At 39.3% G+C, this 19,762-nt stretch overlaps 1 protein-coding gene across 1 annotated transcript in view; it reads left to right on the top strand.

The window, feature by feature from the left end:
* LYST (lysosomal trafficking regulator) overlaps positions 1–19,762 on the top strand; it is a 175,964-nt gene that overhangs the window by 65,031 nt on the left and 91,171 nt on the right. The window contains exons 5-13 of the mRNA XM_048843805.2: positions 2,016–3,048; positions 3,722–3,883; positions 5,533–5,686; positions 7,545–7,771; positions 10,778–10,844; positions 12,261–12,370; positions 13,291–13,714; positions 15,546–15,690; positions 18,528–18,701. Coding sequence (XP_048699762.2) covers positions 2,016–3,048; positions 3,722–3,883; positions 5,533–5,686; positions 7,545–7,771; positions 10,778–10,844; positions 12,261–12,370; positions 13,291–13,714; positions 15,546–15,690; positions 18,528–18,701 — 2,496 coding nt within the window. The remainder of the gene's footprint in view (positions 1–2,015; positions 3,049–3,721; positions 3,884–5,532; positions 5,687–7,544; positions 7,772–10,777; positions 10,845–12,260; positions 12,371–13,290; positions 13,715–15,545; positions 15,691–18,527; positions 18,702–19,762) is intronic.

The following is a 19,762-nucleotide window of genomic DNA, read 5'->3' as shown; positions in this document are numbered from 1 at the left end:
CTAAAATGTGTAAAATCTTTATACGGAATGCGATATACAAACCTATTCTTCACTTCTTATTCCTCAAGCAAAAGTTAGTTGGGCATGTTGAATAGGTTCATGTGCCTTTTTTGTGAAGGAATTAGACTGCATAGAATTATGTCTAACTTCTACCATTGCAACTGCATTCATAGAATTATTAGTACATCCATAATTCTAACAAACAAACTATATTTGAGGCTTGAGGTAGGATTTCTTATAATTCCAAAATGACAAGGAACTGCTTCCTTGTTGCTTTACTCTTTTTTGTTTTTAATCTCTTATAGAAAACCTTCACTTTTTTATTTTTTTAAAAAATAGTTAAACAATTGCAGCACTTGCAAAACATGAAGTATAAGGGGAAGATTCTAGAAAAATTGAGAGCGTTTTTTTACCCTTAAAGTATGGTATGTGCTAAAAGCACAAACAAGGATGTATTCTTCCCTTCCTGCAAGGGACTATGGTCTGTGTGGCCCAGTTGCAACCCTGAAAATTTCAATCTATCATGTGAAGTGACTGTTATAAAGACAGACTGCTCTGGATGCATAATAGAACCAAACTTGTAACATCTCGAGAAAACTGATAGTGACAAAATCTAGCTATTCTGGTTAGCATAGAAATTTATAAGCTTGTCAGAAAACAATCTTTGTGAATATTGAAAGATTGAGGAGGGGAAAGTGAAGACTAGAGTCACTAAGTTATCTAAGGCAGCCCATGTATGGCTTGGTAAAAAATGGGCAGTGGAAAGGACATGAGTATTTAAGTTAGCAGTGTGACTTTTGGAACACATTGTTCAATTGCAGTAAAGGGCATAGATTTCATCAAATGATTACTATAATCAAAGAGACAAATGATTGTGCAGGTCAAAATGAGAACAGCTGGAGTGCTGCGTCCATTTTTGGGCACTTCCAAAATACGTACATCCCTACAAAGGGGAAGTGGTTTAGATAAATAAGATTATAAAAGGTCTTTAAACTCTATAGCCCACTTCCACAACTAAGTATTCTTGGTTTGGGGAGGGGGAAGGAAGCTCGGGGTTTGCTGTTACAGAAATATGTAAATACCTAAAAGGGTTACAGAGACTTCGGGTTAGGATTTGTATGAACTAATAACTTTTTGTGTGGAGGGTGAATAGATACACCTAGAAATTAAAATAAGTAGAGTTTGGGTTAATACATGAAAGAGTGCTTTTTTCCTCCATGCATAATCAGTAATATTTTGTGTACAGTATGACATTATTTTAAAACATCAGACTCAAAAACCTGCCTGTAAAATATTTCAGATAAAATTAAAAGTACATTTGTTTGTGTCCATATTCAAACAAATATCCTTGCTAACTGTGGTTACATAATGTTCCAAAATTGTTATATTCAGAGGGAATTTGTGCTTTCCATTGTGTAACAGAAGTAAGAGGGACAATGACGTATTTCAAAATTGTTCATTTAACATGTTAGATAATTCTAAATGATGGTTTGTTTTTTAAAAAGAGCATCAGAGGCTCAGGCACAAGTATAGCATAAAGGCAAGTGCCAAACCTTCTGGAGCAAACTTAACTGAAGAGGTTAATTAAAACACTCTTGTGGCCCTAAACAGCATGTTCTTCCAGTCCACGTGAAGTGCATTATAATAGTCTGCCATTATGCATTCCATATTTGAGAAGCAAGATTGTGTGGCTTCTCTCCCACTATCGAATGAATTATCCTTAATCAGGACTCTAGAGTAGTGCAAAAGATGTCCTCCATAGATTCTTGCCAATAAGCCCCAATAGAGCAGCTAATGGGAAAGTGTTGGGGTTAAGGTAAACTTTGACCCCAATCTAAATTTATTTGTAACCCTGGTATGTAATACTTGGGTATACATTTTACTGTAAAGATAACTTCCTTCTTGAATCCTAGTAAAGTGTGTGCTGTTTGTGTCTCTGGGACAAAGAATCTTAAAAAGCTCTGTTTATGCCCAGCCTATATAATAGTGAAGTTTCTGTGTGCTTTCTTCCATAGGATAATACAAAATCTGTTCTTAAGTTGTAATGGAGTGAATCAAATGACAGAACTGAATTACTTAGATTCTGTAAGAAGTCACTCTCTGAAAGTATTTGAAACTCTGATATTCTGCCTTGGAGATCAGCATGAAGACCAAGCAATGCCAGAACTAGAGGGTATGGATAATGAACAAAAGGAGCCCATTTTAGATTTAGTGACTTCCTTTCGTAGCCAGCAGATTTCTGATGTTCCTCAAAGCCTGAGCAAGTTTTATGCAGGCCTCAGAGAAGCTTATCCAAAGAAGAAAAAGTATGTCAATCAAGATGTTCATGTCAATTTGATAAATTTATTTCTCTGTGTTGCTTTTTTATGTGTAAGTAAAGAAGAAGAGTGTGATCGGGATTCAGCTAATGATTCTGAAGATACATCAGGCTATGATAGCACAGCTAGTGAGCCTTTGAGTCACAAGTTACCATGTCTCTCACTAGAGAGCCTTACTTTACCCTCCCCAGAACATATCCACAGGGCAGCAGACATTTGGTCTATATGTCGTTGGATCTATTTGTGTAGTTCAGTTTTCCAGAGACAGTTCCATAGGCTTGGTGGTTTTGAAGTTTGTCATAGATTAATACTCATGATAATCCAGAAACTTGCCAAAAATAAAGAAAAGGAGCAAGAGGAAAAGGCGAGAACTTTAAGTGAAAATAATAAATGTTTAAATGGCAGTCCTTCTAATGAACCTGTTTTCAAAGGAGATTCCTATCACTTGACTGTGAACAAACAGTTGGCACGATCGGAGCTTAATAGTCTTGATGAAAATCCTGATGCTACTGGACAACTGGTATCTGAATGTGTCTCCTGTGACCATTCTTTGAAATTGGAACAAATTTCAGTTGCTACTGTTGATGAGCTTGAGGAACGAAAGAAGTTTGTAAGTCAAGAGAATGAGTGGTCACTTCACAGTATAAAACTCTTGGAAGCTTTGCTGACTATTTGTCTACACAGCGCAAATAGTACCCAACAGAAAGTGGAAGTGGAGTTGCTTCACCAGGTAAATATATTCTTTACATAAAGTTCTTAAGGATATATGTACAATACTTTCTTCCAGTAACTCAGTGAAAACTTATTTTAGAAGTGGGCAAAGGGTAGTGCTCCTTATTTTTTTCTAAAACAGTACCATTTGTTTGGTTGAGGTTTAGGGATCAGATTGGAGGTCCAAGGATTAGACACCAGGTCAAGCTGACTTTTGCTTTGCTTTGTGGACTTGGGCAGCTTTCTTAACCTCTTTGTCTCATTTTCCTAATCAGTAAAGTGGGGAATGGTGTGAGGAGTAATATTTGCAAAGCCTGCTGGATATGAAAAAGGGTATGGAAGAAATAAGTGTTTTAAAAACTTGATTGTATTAGCTTTGTACTGTTAGTTGGGAAGTAACCAGTGGCCTAAATTTCAGCAGAATAAAGATTTTGATTTACTGGATGACAGATAACAACAGATCTTCATACTATTTCAAGTGATTGAGATGTGGCTGAGAATGTAAATGGCAGTGGAATTCAATCCATTTAGATAAGAGATTGGTGGTGGACAGGGGAAGCTAAAAATAAACTAGGATACGGTAATCCTTGCATAAATACTGGGACTGAATATAGTACGGATTTTTTTTTTTCATTTAGCCAAATACAGAATAACGTCAAGCATAATGGATGGTTTTTGTTTTGCTCATGTAGAGTGTGTGTCTGGAAGATATATTACTTGAAATGCGGGACCAGCTTGCCCAGTCAAGAGCAATTGAAACGTACTTAGCAAAACCTCTGTTAGATTCGCTGCTTCGAGTTGCGCTGGGAAATTATTCTGCTGATCTGGATCATTCTGAAGAGAAAACAGAGAAGGTATGCAACAGCATAACACTCTCACTAAGCACAAGTAATCTGATTTAAGAGGATTACTCATATGTGTAAAGGTTTGCTGGATCAGGCCTGTATATGCTACTCATAAATAAAAAAGCATACATTGTCACATCAGAAGGCATGTGCACAGGCTTGCTTAAAATTAGTAATGCTTTTAGGGAGTCATTCCTTCATGGATACATGTAAACACCATTGAAGTTAGTGGATGCCTGTTTTATTCGCTGTGTCAATCATAAATGAAAGTGCTTTATGCACAAAAGGAAAAACAAGCAAGCTATATATATCATAGTATTGATTCAGGGAGAATAGATCTGAAACTTGTTTCAGTTCACTTTTCACTCTACAACAGAGGTGGGCAAACTAAGGCACGTGGGCCCCATCTGGCCTGTGGGACTGTCCTGCCCTGCCCCTGAGCTCCTGGCTGGGGAGGCTAGCCCCTGGCCCCTCCCCCACTGTCACCCCTCCGCCCCACAGCTATGCTGCCATGCGGGCAGCTGGGCTGCGAGCTCCTGCTGCTCTGAGCGGCATGGTAAGGGGGTGTTGGTGGCGGGGTTGGGTATAGGGTTCCGGGGGGCAGTTCAATGGGGCAGAGGTTCTGGGGCAGGGTGGTCAGGGGTCGGGGAACGGGGGGGTTGGATTAGGGTGTGGGAGTCCCTGGGTGGCCTGTCAAGGTGTGGATGGGGTGGAGGGGCAGTCAAGGGACAGGGAGCAGCGGGGGTTGGATGGGGGTGGGGTTCCAGGGTGGGGGGAGCATGGTTAGGGGCAGGGGGTGCTGGGAGCAGGCGGTCAGGAGACAAGGAGCGGGGAGGGGGCGGTTGGATGGGTCGGAGGTTCCGAGGGGGGCAGTCAGGGGGTGGGAAGTGGGTGGGGGTGGATAGGTGGTGGGGGCCAGGCTGTTTGGGGGGCACAGCCCTCCCTACCCAGCCCTCCATACAGTTTCACACCCCGATGTGGCCCTTGGGCCAAAAAGTATGTTCACCCCTGCTCTACAACAAGGATAAATTGCCCGCCTGAGTCTTCCTCCTCCCCCCCCCCCCCCAAAAAAAAGAGGAATTTTCAAGAAAGCTCTTCAGTGCGGGAGGCTGATTGACCCTGATGTTTTTCCTCCTAATGCTCACAAGACCCTTTGCAAGGTATGGAACCATCATCCCCCATTTTACAAAAGAAAAGAGATCAAGATACTTGCACAGGGTCGCAGTCAGTTTGTGTTAGATTGGAAATGAAATTTTCTGATTTTTATTTTTATTTTTTCCCCCACGTTTTAACTGTTAGTGCTGCCAGAAAGTCAGGTTTAAGAACATGGGTCCCTTGACAGAATCCTTTTTCCGGTTCGTTTTTAAGATACGGTTTTTTACTCATCATAAAAAAAAAAATCAACTTACATTTTTGCTTTTAAAAAGTACTCTCCACCCCTTTAGATTTTTTGTTTTGTTTTCAAGTGAAGTTTTGACTCATGTTTGTAGAGGCAGTATTTCCCAATAGGTTTTATGGACTGTGCTGTTCTCTCCACTTTCAAGAGCAGAGGTAATTCTGACATGGAAGATCTCACAGTATTTTGTTTTTTAATGAAAGTGAAACTTATAAGCAACTGTTTCTAAGTTTGATTTTGTTCTTAAATATGGGTGTGTCAGATCCATCACACGGAAAAGGAGTCTGTGTCCCAACCTGAAGACCTTTCTGAAGAAGCTGAAGAATCGCAGTGCTGTAGTTTTAAACTCTTTGCTGAAGAGGAAGGCTATGAAGCAGATAGTGAAAGTAACCCTGATAGTGAAAGCAAGAATGAAGGTAAATGCAAACTTTGCACAAACATCAGGCAAAATCATCTTTAACTGTTTTATAGACTAGCTTTTACCATGTGATTTATGTGAAGTACTGGACTTTTTCTCAACATGCAAAAGTGGAATAGATTGCACAGGCCATAACAGATTTTCAGTTTATTTTTGCAGTATGAAACAGCTTTATTGCAGGGGAGGGGAACGGTTCACACCTATTTTACCCAAATGTTATTGAGAAATGTTTTACGCACTGAGTTTTGGCTTCTGTCAAATTGCTCTGAAGTACTGTTGTCATTCTCACTGAAGTGTGTTATTGATTGTGGTCTAAAAGCAGTTTCTTCTCCAGATAGGATCCTAAGTAAGTAGTGTTTTTTATAACGCTATGCTCAATTTTTTTACAATGTTCTCTTCCTTGTAAAATATTTCCTAGTCTGATCTTAATCTTTGTGTGTGTGTATGTGTGTGTGTATGTATATATATATATATATACTAATTTTTCTAATAACATGCACATCCATTGTTCTTTTTGTTACAAAACTGATTTTTCAAATTAAGCGTACATTGTAAGTATTTGCTTTTGTATAACAATTTGATCTAAAGTATGCATTTAATTATAATTGAGTTGGAGTTGTAATTTCAGTTAGGTGTGTCTGTCAGTGGTTCTGTCTATATTGTAAATCTGTGTAGCATAGATATTAAACTAGGGTTGCCAACTTTCTAATTGCACAAAACCGAACACCCTAACCCCACACGTTCCTTGAGGCCCCACCCCCGCTCACTACATTTCTCCCCTCCCTTGGTGGCTCGCGCTCTACCACTCAGACTCACTTTCACTGGGTTGGGGGAGGGGGTTGGGGTTCAGTAGGGGGCAAGAGTTCTAACCGGGGGTGCAGGCTCCATGGTGGGAGCAGAAATGAGGGTTCAGGGTCCAGGAGAGATCTCTGGGCTGGGGCAGGGAGTAGGGGTTTGGGAGGCAGTATGGGCTCTGGGCTGGGGGTGCAGGAAGTGGGCTTCAGGCTGGAGGGTGGGGCCAAAGGATTCGGCGTGCGGGTGGGGGCTGCGAGTTGAGGCAGGGGGTTGGGGTGTAGGAGGAGTTGTGGGTTCTGGGCTGGGGGTGCAGGCTCTGGTGCCGGGGATGAGGGTTTTGGGGTGCAAGAGAGAGCTCTGGGTTTGGGGGAGGGACGCTCAGGGCTGGGGCAGGGGGTTAGGGCTCCAGGTTGGGACGTGGGCTTCCTTGGGCAGCTCCCAGTCAGCAGCGCAACAGAGCTGAAGCAGGCTTCCTGTCTGTCCTGGCTCCATGCTGCACTCCAGAAGCAGCTAGCAGATCCGGTTTCGGGGGGGGGGGGGGCAGGAGGCCAATGGGAGTGTGGAGCTGGTGCTTGGGGCTTGGGCAGTGCGCAGAGCCCTGTGTGGGGTCCCCCTCCCCCCCACCTAGGAGCTGGACCTGTTGGCCACTTCTGGGGCACAGCATGGTGCCAGGACAGGTAGGGACTAGCCTGCTTTAGATCCGCAGCACTGCCGACTGGACTTCTAATGGCCCTCTTGGCAGTGCTGACTGGAGCCGCCAGGGTCCCTTTTTGACTGGGCATTCCAGTTGAAAACTGGACACCTGGCAATCTTATATTAGACATATTATAAGACTAACTGTATCATGTACTTTAAATCTGTCTGAGTAAGAGGGGAATTCTAGAATTTTTATGGCTTACCTGAAATACTTGAACAAGATGTCTAATAAATCTACCACTTGCAATTGTTTGTGTGGCAAGTTTCTTTACTTGTTGTAGTAGTAGTAGTAGTAGTAGTAATCTTACAATAACTAAAAAACAAAAACCCTCAAACAATCAACAAAATGCATGTTTTTGTTTCAGGAACAGACACTAAAAGAGAAGCGGGATGCATGGTCCCTTCAAGTTATTCCAGTGACCTAACTGAAAACATCAGTCAAGGAGAATTAATATACCCTGAAATCTGTATGCTAGAATTAAACTTGCTCTCAGCTGGCAACCCAAGCCTAGATGTACTTGCCCATGTTTTCCAGAGCTTCTTGAAAGTCATCAGGCAGAAGGAGAAAAATGCCACTTTCCTTATGCAACAGGTAGAAGATGAATGTGATTAGCAAAACAGAACTTGTATAGTATATTAATAGGAAACTGATGAAAATATTGTGCAAGAGAACCATGAAAATATTCAAGTATATACTCTTGCATCCTATCAATTTTTTTATATTGGAATATTTAATACAAACTGAAATGTTTTTATGTGACTGAAGTTACAAATTAGTGACATGCAGAGTTACGTTAGCAGATGGTATATTTTAAACGATGTACTGAAAGTTCTTTTACTTGTCTGGATTTTGAGTTCAGATTGGCAAAGCCTTGTTATGTCTATGACTGTTTATAGTCGCTGTGGATAGTGTTTTGCAGCTGATCAGCATATTTTAAAAAATGTTACAGCATCAGGCCAGTGTTGTTGTCATGTTGGGCCCAGGATATTAGAGTGACAGGATGGGTGAGGTAATACTTTTTTTTATTATTATTATTTTTTTTAATTGGATCAGTTTCTTTTGGTGAAAGAGATGAGTTTTTGAGAGAGCTCTTCTTCAGGTGTGTGTCACTTGAAAGTTTATTTTTCTCATCAACAGAAGTGAGTCCAATAAAAGATATTACCTCACTCACCTTGTATCTCTAGCATAAGGCCAAACACTTGTGTATCCAGGAGCAATAACTCTCTGTCCTCCATTCTGGCGACCTGTTTTTTCCCCTCCACCCTTTTACTAGCACCATACAGTCCACAGGAATCATTACAGCCCAGAGCTAAAGTAATCCGTGTGCATGATCCAATTAAATAGAGACTGACTCGTTAAAGACAAACCTATACCCCACATATGGCATAAGACCTTCACGGTCTATGAATACATGCCTGTGATCTCCTGAAAGTCCTGTGCATTCTAAATATTTCTGAAGCATTTTGTGCTCTTATTTTGTTCCCACAGAGTTTTTGTAGAAACTAGCTTGCTCAAGTTAATTGTGGAAGGACTGTGTATCATTTGTTGATTCTGGGCAACTTAGAAGACAAACTGGAATTTAAAATAAGAAATTCAGATGAAGTTTTTTGTTTAGCCTTCTGTGTCAGAGGAACACCAATAATAAATTCTTTAGCTGTATCTCCATGAAGGGGAAAATGTGGCAAGTACTAAAAATCTTCTGTTAAATCTGTCATTCATATAATCCTTTGCCTATATGAAAACAAGGAATCTTTAGAATAAAATATTAGATAATCTTTACAGTTGAAATTAAAAGCATTAACTACCTGGGCACCAGTGATCTGGAACTGGTCCAACTGATGCCCTCTGTATCAGGAAACCTTCAGTGTCTGCGCAATGAATTGACATGGCATATATGGATTAAAGTTGTTTTTGCAAACTTACTGTAATGTGTTTGGCTCTCCCCACCACCACACACACCTCTTCATAAACCTTCCTATACAGACAAACCTGAGCCAGACAGCCACGGTCTTGAAAACAAACACATTTCTAAAGCTACTAAATAACTTCCTATTGGATGGCAGACTCACTTACTCCATCTCTTATCTACACCCTGCCATTAGTCCCATCTTCTTTTTTGAAAGCCTTTGATTCGCTGGTGAAGTGTCTTAGGGCAATCTTCTGGTTGATCATTGGCCTGAGATGAAACAGCAGTGTGTTATACAGAGACAGGGTCATTTAGCGAACGGGGCTCTGATCTAAGAGTCATGAGATTTGTGTATTATTCTTGGCTTGGCTGCTGATGTGCTGTGTGACAAGGTAACTCACAGCACTTCTCTGTTCCTGTTTCCCCTGCCATGCTTCGTCCATCTCATCTATTTAGATGGAAAAAATTTTGGGAGAGGGATTGTCTTACTATGTGTTTATGTAGTACCAAGCATAGTTGCAGCTTCTAAGAGCTATAGTAATATAATTATCTCCCAGAATACTTTGATGTTCAGACAAATTGAGACTAATGATAAAAAATACCGGATTAATCTGATTTAGGATGAGATCCTCATGACTTTTTTTTTTTAAATATGCTTTTGTGACTTTTGGGTAAAATATAAACAATTCCCTTGATAAATGATAGTAATGTAACTCTTATGGTAGTTTTACCTGTATGGACTTTACCTGGTAATTTTTATGACTAAGTTAATAATCCATCTAGTGGTCTTTTCATATTGTATTGCCTATGATGATTGGGGCTTAATTATGGCATCAAAAAAGGGGAAATGCTATATTTTAATACAATTTAATGTATTTAAAATATAAATAACTTTTGGGGATAGCCTTAGAACCCAAATCATCCTATGACCCTTGAGAAAAGAAGGTTTTTGATTGTATGTTTATTAATTAGTCACTTTTTTCTCTAAGGATGCATTTAAATAAACTCCATTCCTGAAGACTCAAAAGCCCCCAAAAAATATATATAATTTGATTTTTTTTTTTTTTAAGAAAGTGACAAGAATACTTTTTCCAAATCTAGCACAATGTTGACTTTAGGAAGAAGAAAAGGAATACAAATCTGTTGGACTAATCAGTTTAGTGATTATGTACAAAAACTGTTTGAGACAGGATTATGAAGAATGCAATTTTTTTACTAGAAGTGAAAGTGAGTTTGCTTTAAATGTTAAAACACTGTTTCACCTTTTACTTGACCTATGAGAATGTGTAATTTGCTTATCTGTACAGTACATTACTATAGGCCAGTACTTAATCAATTTCTGGTGATTCAGAAAAGATGACATAGGTTCCTGCAATGTAGTCTGTAAGAACAATGAGTTCTTGAGTAGTTGCCAGACTGGCAGTGGCTCAATAATTGATGCTTTAAATAGCTTGATCCCAAAGGCTGTCTCATCATCAGAAGCATCTGAACTAGTCAGAATCTTGCAAGCAAGATCAGTAGTTTTTTTGATAGAACAAATACTAAAAATCATGATTAAATCACTAGCAACATTTTATTTGGCAAAATCAGTTGTGAATATATTGGAATACTTAAAACAAATTCTGTGGAGTTTTGCTCTTCAAACTGCTGTGAATTGTTCATATACCTAACTTTAAAGTTTTCTCTTGCAGGGAGCTGTAAAAAGTCTTTTGGGAGGATTCCTAAACATCTTGACACAGAAGGACTCCAGTTTTCATTGTGGGTTTTAATGCTGTTTACTCTTCTTTTTTAAAAAATAAATACATAAATAAAAATGCTGGAATTATTATAATGTATATGTTATACAGTTACAAGTATATATGCTCAAACTTTCAGCCCACAACTATTATTAATGAACATGCAAAATTGGCAAGCACATCCATGGGCACATGGATATATCCACATTTACGTGTACAATCCAAGTATGCTTGCATTTTACACTTTTATGTACAAAAGTGTGTTGGGTTTTTTGGTTTCGGTGTTTTTGGTTGGGGGAGTGATTGGAGTCTGCATAATGCCAAACAGGTGTGCATGCAGATTTGAAAGGTTGTCTGAACACCTGGACAGAAGAGATTAGGGTTAATTTAGTGTTTCTATTTTGTAGATGACAGTGCAGCTTCTTCAACAGAAAATTACCTTATTACTGCTATAATACATTTTAGAATCAATTTATTTGTTTTTAAATGTTTAAAAGTGAAATTAGCATTCACAGAAATTTCAGCTTGATGTTAGAGGATCAAGTCCTCAGGAGATACAGCTATGGCAGTGTAAGCCTCCTCATAATAGGCCATTTATGTAGGGACACCTTTTGAGGTGCGAGTATCTCTGTATACCAAGCAACCTGTGATTTCTTACCTAAGATTTCCATACAAATTAATTGTGGTGATGTGTGTATTGCACGTAATTTAAACCATCGAATAAATGTCTAGTAGCAATGATTTTTGATTGCTACAAACCCAACCTAGAAGTGACCAGATTTGTGTCTCAGTAACAGACAGCTCCCATTTCACTATTTTTTTTAAATTTTTTAATTAAAGGAAAAAGCTTTTTTTGCCAAAAGTGTCTATTCTAATTTAGTAAATGAGGTAGATGAAATTATTTGTATTCATTACATCTGATTTTTGTCACAGAAATGGTAGAATGATATGATTTCATCTGATTGTAAGGTTGTATATAAAAAACTCAAAATTTGGTACTCTCTCCTTTTAGGCATTTGTGTGAATAGTTACTTAATATACTGAACATAAGTAGTAGCCCACTTGCCTAGAAACATTTTTCATAATGTAGTGAACTATGGTCCTATTCGATGTATTCTGTTCCTTGCCTTTGGCACAGATTTGCTGTGACATTGGGTGAGATGCTTAACTCCTCTGTCTGATGTTCCCATTTTAGCAACTGGAAATATCTGCCCCATATAAGTGCTGTGAGGCTATATTAATTAATATTCTTAACTTGAGATTCTTAATGGAGGACATGTCACAAAATATGTCAGTTCTAATGTTTTCAGTCTGTTTATTCTGCCTCCTTTTAATGTCGTCCAAAAGCAAGTTATGGCAGCAATATAGACTATGATATTGTATATGAAAAATGTTTTTTATTTAAACAAATTTTGATACCTTTTTATCATCTATGTAGCATGCCAGATAGTGCTGGTAGAGCTTCTAGTGTCTTTGATGAGCTCAAGGACATGCGCAGAAGAGCTAACCCTTCTCTTGAGGATATTTTTAGAGGAAGCACCTTGTACAGTAAGTATACTACAGATCAGAAAATTCCTTAATGCAACAAAGAGTGGGGCTGAACAAATTGACTGGCATATCAATATATGCATTTGTTTCAGGTAGTTTTAAGAAAAAGACCTGGAACATAGTAACCTGTTATAATGTTACTGGTTAGAATTTATATAACTGCCATTTACACTGCGTAAACACGAGTTAGTAGAAAAATAGATTTTTTGCTTGGCACAATAAAATGTGGGGGAAGAAGTAGGAGAGAAGCGATGGTGAGGTATAGATATAAATTTTTTTGATGGAGGCACTTGAGCATTCTTCAAGTGCAAGGAAAGACTGGGCTTTGGGGTGGGGAGAAGGATGGTGAGAGGAGGGATAATATATTGAAGGTCCTTCCTGTTAATTGCATCATGGGCAAAAAGCCTTCCAGTTTCCTAGAAATTACCATTTTTTTGTGAACAGGAAGTACTTTCAAGGTTAACTAAACAATATTTGAGCCTATTGCTTGTTGTGGCCATTTTGCTGAACTGCAATCTGTAGTTTTGTACAGGAGACTTTGAATATCCTTCCATTCAGTCTGTTCCATGTTGGAAGAATAACTTCATGGTATAGGCATTTTATTTAAATAGTTACCAACAAAGCAAGAAGACAGACAGCGGCCAAAATATTTCAAAAGTAGCATGAGATTTTTTTGGGTGTCTAACTTGAGAAACGTTGGCCGTAATCTTCAGAAATGTTGGGAGCCTGCAACTCAATTTGAAATTAGTGTTCAGCAACTCTAAATTAGGCTATCTTAAGTTGGGCATGCAAAATCAGAGGCCACTTCTGAAAATGTGGATCTGAGTCTTTCTAGGTAAGCTGTGTATTATGCATTAACATTGGCTATATAGTGTTAACATAATTTGATTCTGGTTATTTTTCTTGTTTGTTTCTCTTAGGAGATACTACTTAAAGGTATCTTGAAGATTGTGGAGATGAATATCTATATGAGTCCATTACAATATCTCTCCTTCCCCTTGCTAAAGAGCCCAAATTTAAATAGCAGTTCTTCACAAAAATCAATTAGTGCACTCAACAGCAAGACCATAGGACTATTAAAAAGAGCAAAGTTTTCACAAAATAAGAAGGAAGCAGATGGTGAGAATTTGACTCACCATCTTCTTTCTTCTTGGCATGTAGCCCCAATCCACTTGCCTTTGGTGGGGCAAAACTGTTGGCCGCACATGTCTGAGGGCTTCAGTGTCTCATTGTGGTTTCATGTGGAATGTGTTCAAGAAACAGACAGTCCCACAGAAAAAGGGAAGAAGATGAAGAAAAGAAGCAAGTCACTAATTGTGCGAGAGAGCAGTTTTGGTGGCACAGGTAAGTTTTTATATTATTACTGAACTTATAAAGCTGAGGGATTTCAGATGTTTCTACTAGACATACACAATAATAGCTTTGAACTGAACAGGAACCTGTTATTCAATATTAGCTGCTCTGTACTGTTACAGTTAATGTATGGCACCCAAGAGTGAACTTGCCCTTATTTTTTGGGGGACCGATAAGATGTGGTAAAATGATCTCCCACTTCCAGCTTTAACTTGAAAACAGTTAAAAGTTCAACTGTTTTTAAATATTTTCAGTTACACTTAAGTGTCCATAAGAGAAGATATTACTGATTTCAGAAGTATCATAGTGGGTTTTCCCCCACTTTTATTCACTTGCTCTCTCAGCATTACTGATTATTGTTCTCATTGAATTAGAAGCCAGAGATGATAAAATACCTATTGTGCCATCATAGCCTATATTAAGGAAATGAAAGTATTCTGACTTTCAGTTGGAGATTCTCCAGAGAAGTCTGCTTCTGTCTCTTCCGAGTTCATTTTGGTCCTTTATTTGAAAAGTTGATGAAGTTGTAGAGTGTTTTGTTTTTAAGTGGGAGCTGATAATGCCGATTATAATTCGTGTTACAAAATAGTTTCAAACCCTTATTCAAGCAAGTAATTTCTCTGAATTAAATAAGACTACATATTTGAGGAAAGGACTGTTGCTGCAAGCAGGGTCAACCCTGAAACCTTTTGCTTTCACATGCTTCTACAGCTTTTCAAAAATTTCACAATCTGGACAAACATTTAGTCAAACTGTAGTCAGTGAGGGAGGGAAAAAATAAGTTCTAACCATTAACCCTTTTTACCCAAGGTTACAGTAAAAAGGCTGAAATCCAAAACTTAGTATGCCTGTTCCCATTTGAGGATTTGTGCCTTTGCTCGGTGGTAACGGGAAAATATTTAACACATTCTGTCCATAAAACATTCTAAGTATTTATTGATGCACACTAAGGCTCCTGTCCAACAAAGCCCTTAAACTGATTAACTATAAGCATGCAAGCAGTTCTGTTGACTTCAGTGGAACTCCTCATGTGCATAAGTGCTTTGCTGGGTCAGGGCCTAAAACACAAGAGAATTGTGCCTGTATATAATTATAGTAGCTGCACAGTTGGCTCTGTGTAAAGATGCTGATTCAAAGAACAGGCAGACTTATTGCATCCAGAGTTTTCTTTTCTTTTTCTCTTAAACTAAAGTGGAAAATTTAAATGCATGACTGTGGAGATAACTTCTAGAGCAGTGGTGGGCAACCTGCGGCCCGCAGGCCGCCCATGGCCCATCAGGGTAATCCGCTGGCAGGCTGCGAGACAGTTTGTTTACTCTGACCGTCCACAGGCACGGCCACCCGCAGCTCCCGGTGGCTGCGGTTTGCCGTTCCCGGCCAATGGGAGCTGCGGAAAGTGGCGCAGGCCACAGGGACGTGTTGGCTGCTGGTTCCCACAGCTCCCGTTGGCCAGGAACGGTGAACCTCGTCCACTGGGATCTGCGGGGGGCCGTGCCTGCGGATGGTCAACAAACTGTCTCGCAGCCTGCCAGCGGAGTACCCTGATGGGCCGCAGGTTGCCCACAACTTTTCTAGAGTGTGCTTTACATCAACAATGTAAGATAGACCCAACCAAGGAAGACCTAGGTCTCCAATGGTGAAACTACAACATAATGCTTATACTAGTCAATTCACCTTTAAAGACGTTTCTTACGATATATAAGCTGCTTTTTTTGCACTTTGTGGACCATAAACAAATGTTGTTGTGGTATGGTTAATTGTAAATGCTATATATGCTATTTTATTTTATAATTATTTAATAAATATCTATTTATTTTTCTAGAAGAAAGCAAATCTGTACGAATGGAGTACCTTAACTTGGGGGACAAACTTGTTGAAGATGGCTGCATTCATATAATTTCATTGGGTTCCAAAGCATTGATGATACAAGTCTGGGCTGATCTGAACACTGGAGCTTTCATATTTCGGTACTGTATGCAATTTACAATTCTTCCCATTTTGGGGCTAACAAACATAATGTATGACCTCTTATGCAAGCTGACCTGGAGTAGTAGCATGGAGTCAGCCCCAGGATAGAAGACAAAGCTATGGTCTGTAGATTACTGCTTACTTAAACAGAAAGATCATTGACATTGTGCCTTAAATTTATGGCACAGTGCTTTACAAACCTAAAGAAACAGTCCCTGTGTACAGGCTTTGGCTCCAGCCTTTCATCTTTGTCCAGGTAGACATGATGCTATGCCTGTGCAGAGCAAGTTGTAAGAGATGTAAGACAAATAAGAGCTCATAAAGGACAGCAGCTGAGGGATGAAGGAATTAAGAAGGAAGGAGGGAAGTTGCTTGGATAGGTAGATGGAGGAAGAGAATGCAATTGATGCATAAGAATAGGGAAGCTGTTCCAAGAATACGAGACAGCATGACAGAAGAAGAGAGGAAGTAAGGTGAGAGGCTTATCAAAATGGAATAGAAAATGTTGTCTTTTCTGGGGAAATTGCTGAATTGTTCTAACCTTGGATCCAGACAACTCTAGGATATGCTGATAATTACAATCCTCCTGGTCAGGCCAACTTTGGGTCTAACTTAAAATTCTTATCTGCTGGTTGGTGTCCATCATAATGTGTAAATTTGTGGACATTAACCAGCAGACTGGTGTTTTCAATGAAGTTACAACTAACTGCAATGTGGCCCCCCTTTTTAGTACTTAGCAGCAGCTAATAAACAAACATTCTGCTTTTTTTTTTTTTTTTTTAATACAAACAACTTTACTTGGACCCTGAGTCTGGCACCTACTATAGGCACCCAAATAACAATGTTAGGTGCCTTTCAAAGAGAAAAAAGGGTTGTCTGGTTAGGAGATTGGACTGGAAACTGGGAAATCTGGCTTCTGTTACTGGTTCTGCTATAGATTTTCTGCAAAACCTTGGGCTAGTTGCCTATCCTTATTTCACAGATGAGCTTAATTCTTACCTACCTCAGAGATATTGTGGGGCCAAATTGGCTAATGTTTGAAATTCTTGGATACTGTGCTGGTGAGTGTGCTGATTTGAGCACCCAAATGTTGAATCTTTCATCTAAATTTGAAAATTGAACTCCCCATGACTGGGTTACCTGCTAATGCAGGGTTGGTTCCTGGAGGTGTGACTGTCTCTGTTCATTCATAGGAAACAAAAGTATGTGTTTCCTATGCCATGTTTTTCGTTTGGCTTTGTAAAAATGTAAATGCATTTTTAGTTATGACAGTTTCACACAGCCTTATATGGATGGTAGCAGAAGCAGTGGGTGTTGATGGTGGGTTTGCCCTCAAACTTTCTAAAGGATGAAGTAGCTTTTAAAGGGGACTCTAGATAGAAATGATTTGCAAGAAAGGTATTTGCATTTCTGAAAACATAAGTAAAGTGCTATGCCAGTACCACCAAATTTTACAGGCTACCACTAACATTTAAGAATTGAGGTGGTGGTGCTGTTGTTCTGTCTATTTATACTACATCTGTGGTGTAGTCTCCTTTATATTTCTGTTGCTGGTACTGTAACAAAGTGCAACTTCATTTAAGCTGCTCTGGTGATAAATATTTACTCAGGTTTTATTTGCATGATCTTTCTTTTCTGTTGCAAAAATGTTGCAACTAATTCTGTATGCATTACATCTTTTAGAATGAATTTTTAATGAATATTTCAGCATTCAGTCAGTTCTTTGTAAGATAACATTTTCAGAAATTTTAATTGTTTTAGGCTGTCCACTACCCTGAGCATTGTCTCCTGGCAAAATTTTAAAGTCCTGATCAGTTGAAACAGTGCATTAGTCAGCATCAGTCATTTTTAACAATCATATCTGCTGTTTTTTCAAATTGCTTCTATTCCATGGGTGAAAAACCCATGATCTGATTTAATACTTAGCATTTGTATAGTGGGTTTAATCTTTTAAGCTGTCTACAAACATAATTTTACACTCCCATAAAGTAGGTAATGAGACAATTCCATGGACTTTTAGAACAGGTTGTATCCAAGTGCTTCATTAACTTTTTTAAATTTAGTAATCCTTACAACACCCCAGTGAAGTAAGGGAGTATTATTCTTAATTTATATCTAGGGAAATTCAGGCAGAGAGGAGGTAAGTGACTTTCCCCAGGCTACAAGTTCAGGAGTTCCTGACTCATACTTAGGTGCTCAGCCCACAAGATCACAGCTCTCTATATTTAGAATGTCTATAATTTAATAGAATCATATAATATTAAGGTTGGAAGAGACCTCAGGAGGTCATCTAGTCCAATCCCCTGTTCAAAGCAGGACCAACACCAACTAAATCATCCCAGCCAGGGCTTTGTCAAGCCGGGCCTTAAAAACCTCTAAGGATGGAGATTCTACCACCTCCCTATGTAACCCATTCCAGTGCTTCACCACCCTTCTAGTGAAATAGTGTTTCCTAATATCCAACTTGGACCTCCCCCACTGCAACTTGAGACCATTGCTTCTTGTTTGGTCATCTGCCACCACTGGGAACAGCCTAGCTCCATCCTCTTCAGAGCCCTCCTTCAGGTAGTTGAAGGTTGCTATCAAATTCCCCCTCACTCTTCTCTTCTGCAGACTAAATAACCCCAGTTCCCTCAGCCTCTCCTCATAAGTCATGTGCCCCAGCCCCCTAATCATTTTCATTGCCCTCTGCTGGACTCTCTCTTTAAATGAAAGTTAAAAAGTATTTTAGAATAAAACTGATCTTAGACCCAGTTAGAAATGAAGGTTTAGAAATATAAATAAAATTTATATCCATAACTCTCTTTACCTGTTTCTTTCTTTGCTATTTTCATAGTATGTGTATGGATCCAAATGATGAAATGAAAGCTGGCCTGCTAGCACAGGCTGAATCACCAGAGAACATTTTCCTTATAGGCAAGTGGCAGCATTTGGCAATAACATACTTGCAACAGCCAGAAGGCAAGAAGAATATCCACGGAGAACTGTCACTATGGGTCTCTGGTCAGAGGTAAAGTACACTTCAGAAAATTCAAGCTGTAACTAAATCTTTAAGGAGCCAGCTAGTGGAAACAGACTCATTCCTTAAGGTTTTCCTGGTGAAGAGAGAGAGGTCACCTGAGCTAAGGTTCATAGAGGGGACAGTGTTGAGACTTAATTCTTGGGGTGGGAAAAGAGGATCATTTTGCATAGTGAGTTTTCATCTGCTTTCAGAGTCCATATTCAGCCTCAGGCCCATGCCCCGTACATGACCAATTACCCTCACTGTGATTTCTGTACTGGTTCTCCTCCTCCTGGTCGGGAACCAGTAGAATAGGCAGGACACTACAAGAATTCAGACTGGGGTCAGAAAGGGTACTTGTGTGGAGCTAGTAGCCGGTATCATTTCCAAGGCGCAAGCTGGTAACCAGCATAAAGAAGGCAGTTGATCTGTGGAAGGGAAAGAGGAATTGTTTGTGTTTTTGGTGCCTTGCTGAGAAGGAAGGCATGTTTATGGGAGGGTTGGGAGGACAGGGCACTCATTTTTTTGAGAATGAGCTGGAGAGGGAGGAGCAGAAGGAAAGCGTTGAATGTCAGAGAATTATCTTCTGCTCTTAATGTGTAGATCCTGGAGGATGTGTAGATTCTGTGTTTGAAGTATTAATACGTGGTCGGTATGCTGCCTTCTAAAATATGATATACTACAAAGAATTGTGAATTCCTTCCTTCCTTCCTTAAAAAAAAAAAAAAAAATTCTTTTAGAATCTGTTCAGCAGGCAAGTGACTTGGGAAATCTTCGTTCCGGCGTTAAAATATTAAAATTGTTCCACCAGTTGCACAGTATTATTTAGAATTACAAATCCAATTTCAGATTAACTAGTTAGTTGTCTGTGTACAACTGCTGTTTGCTTTAGTGAGAGGTTTTTTTGGCAAGGGTGCGGAGTTAATTCTATGCACCTCATAATTCTGTTGTGTCCCTCAAGCCTTAACAGCAGTTTGCTAATAATTGACAAGGAAGTGAAACTAATAGTCTCTAGGTTCACTATCTAAACTGAGTGAAATGCAAACAGTAAGTAGTATAAATGGTTAAAT

This window comes from Caretta caretta, chromosome 3 (genome assembly GCF_965140235.1).
Source record: "Caretta caretta isolate rCarCar2 chromosome 3, rCarCar1.hap1, whole genome shotgun sequence".
NCBI lineage: Eukaryota > Metazoa > Chordata > Testudines > Cheloniidae > Caretta > Caretta caretta.
The sequence above is the reverse complement of the archived record's forward strand: the minus strand, read 5'-3'. Positions and strand labels throughout refer to the sequence as shown.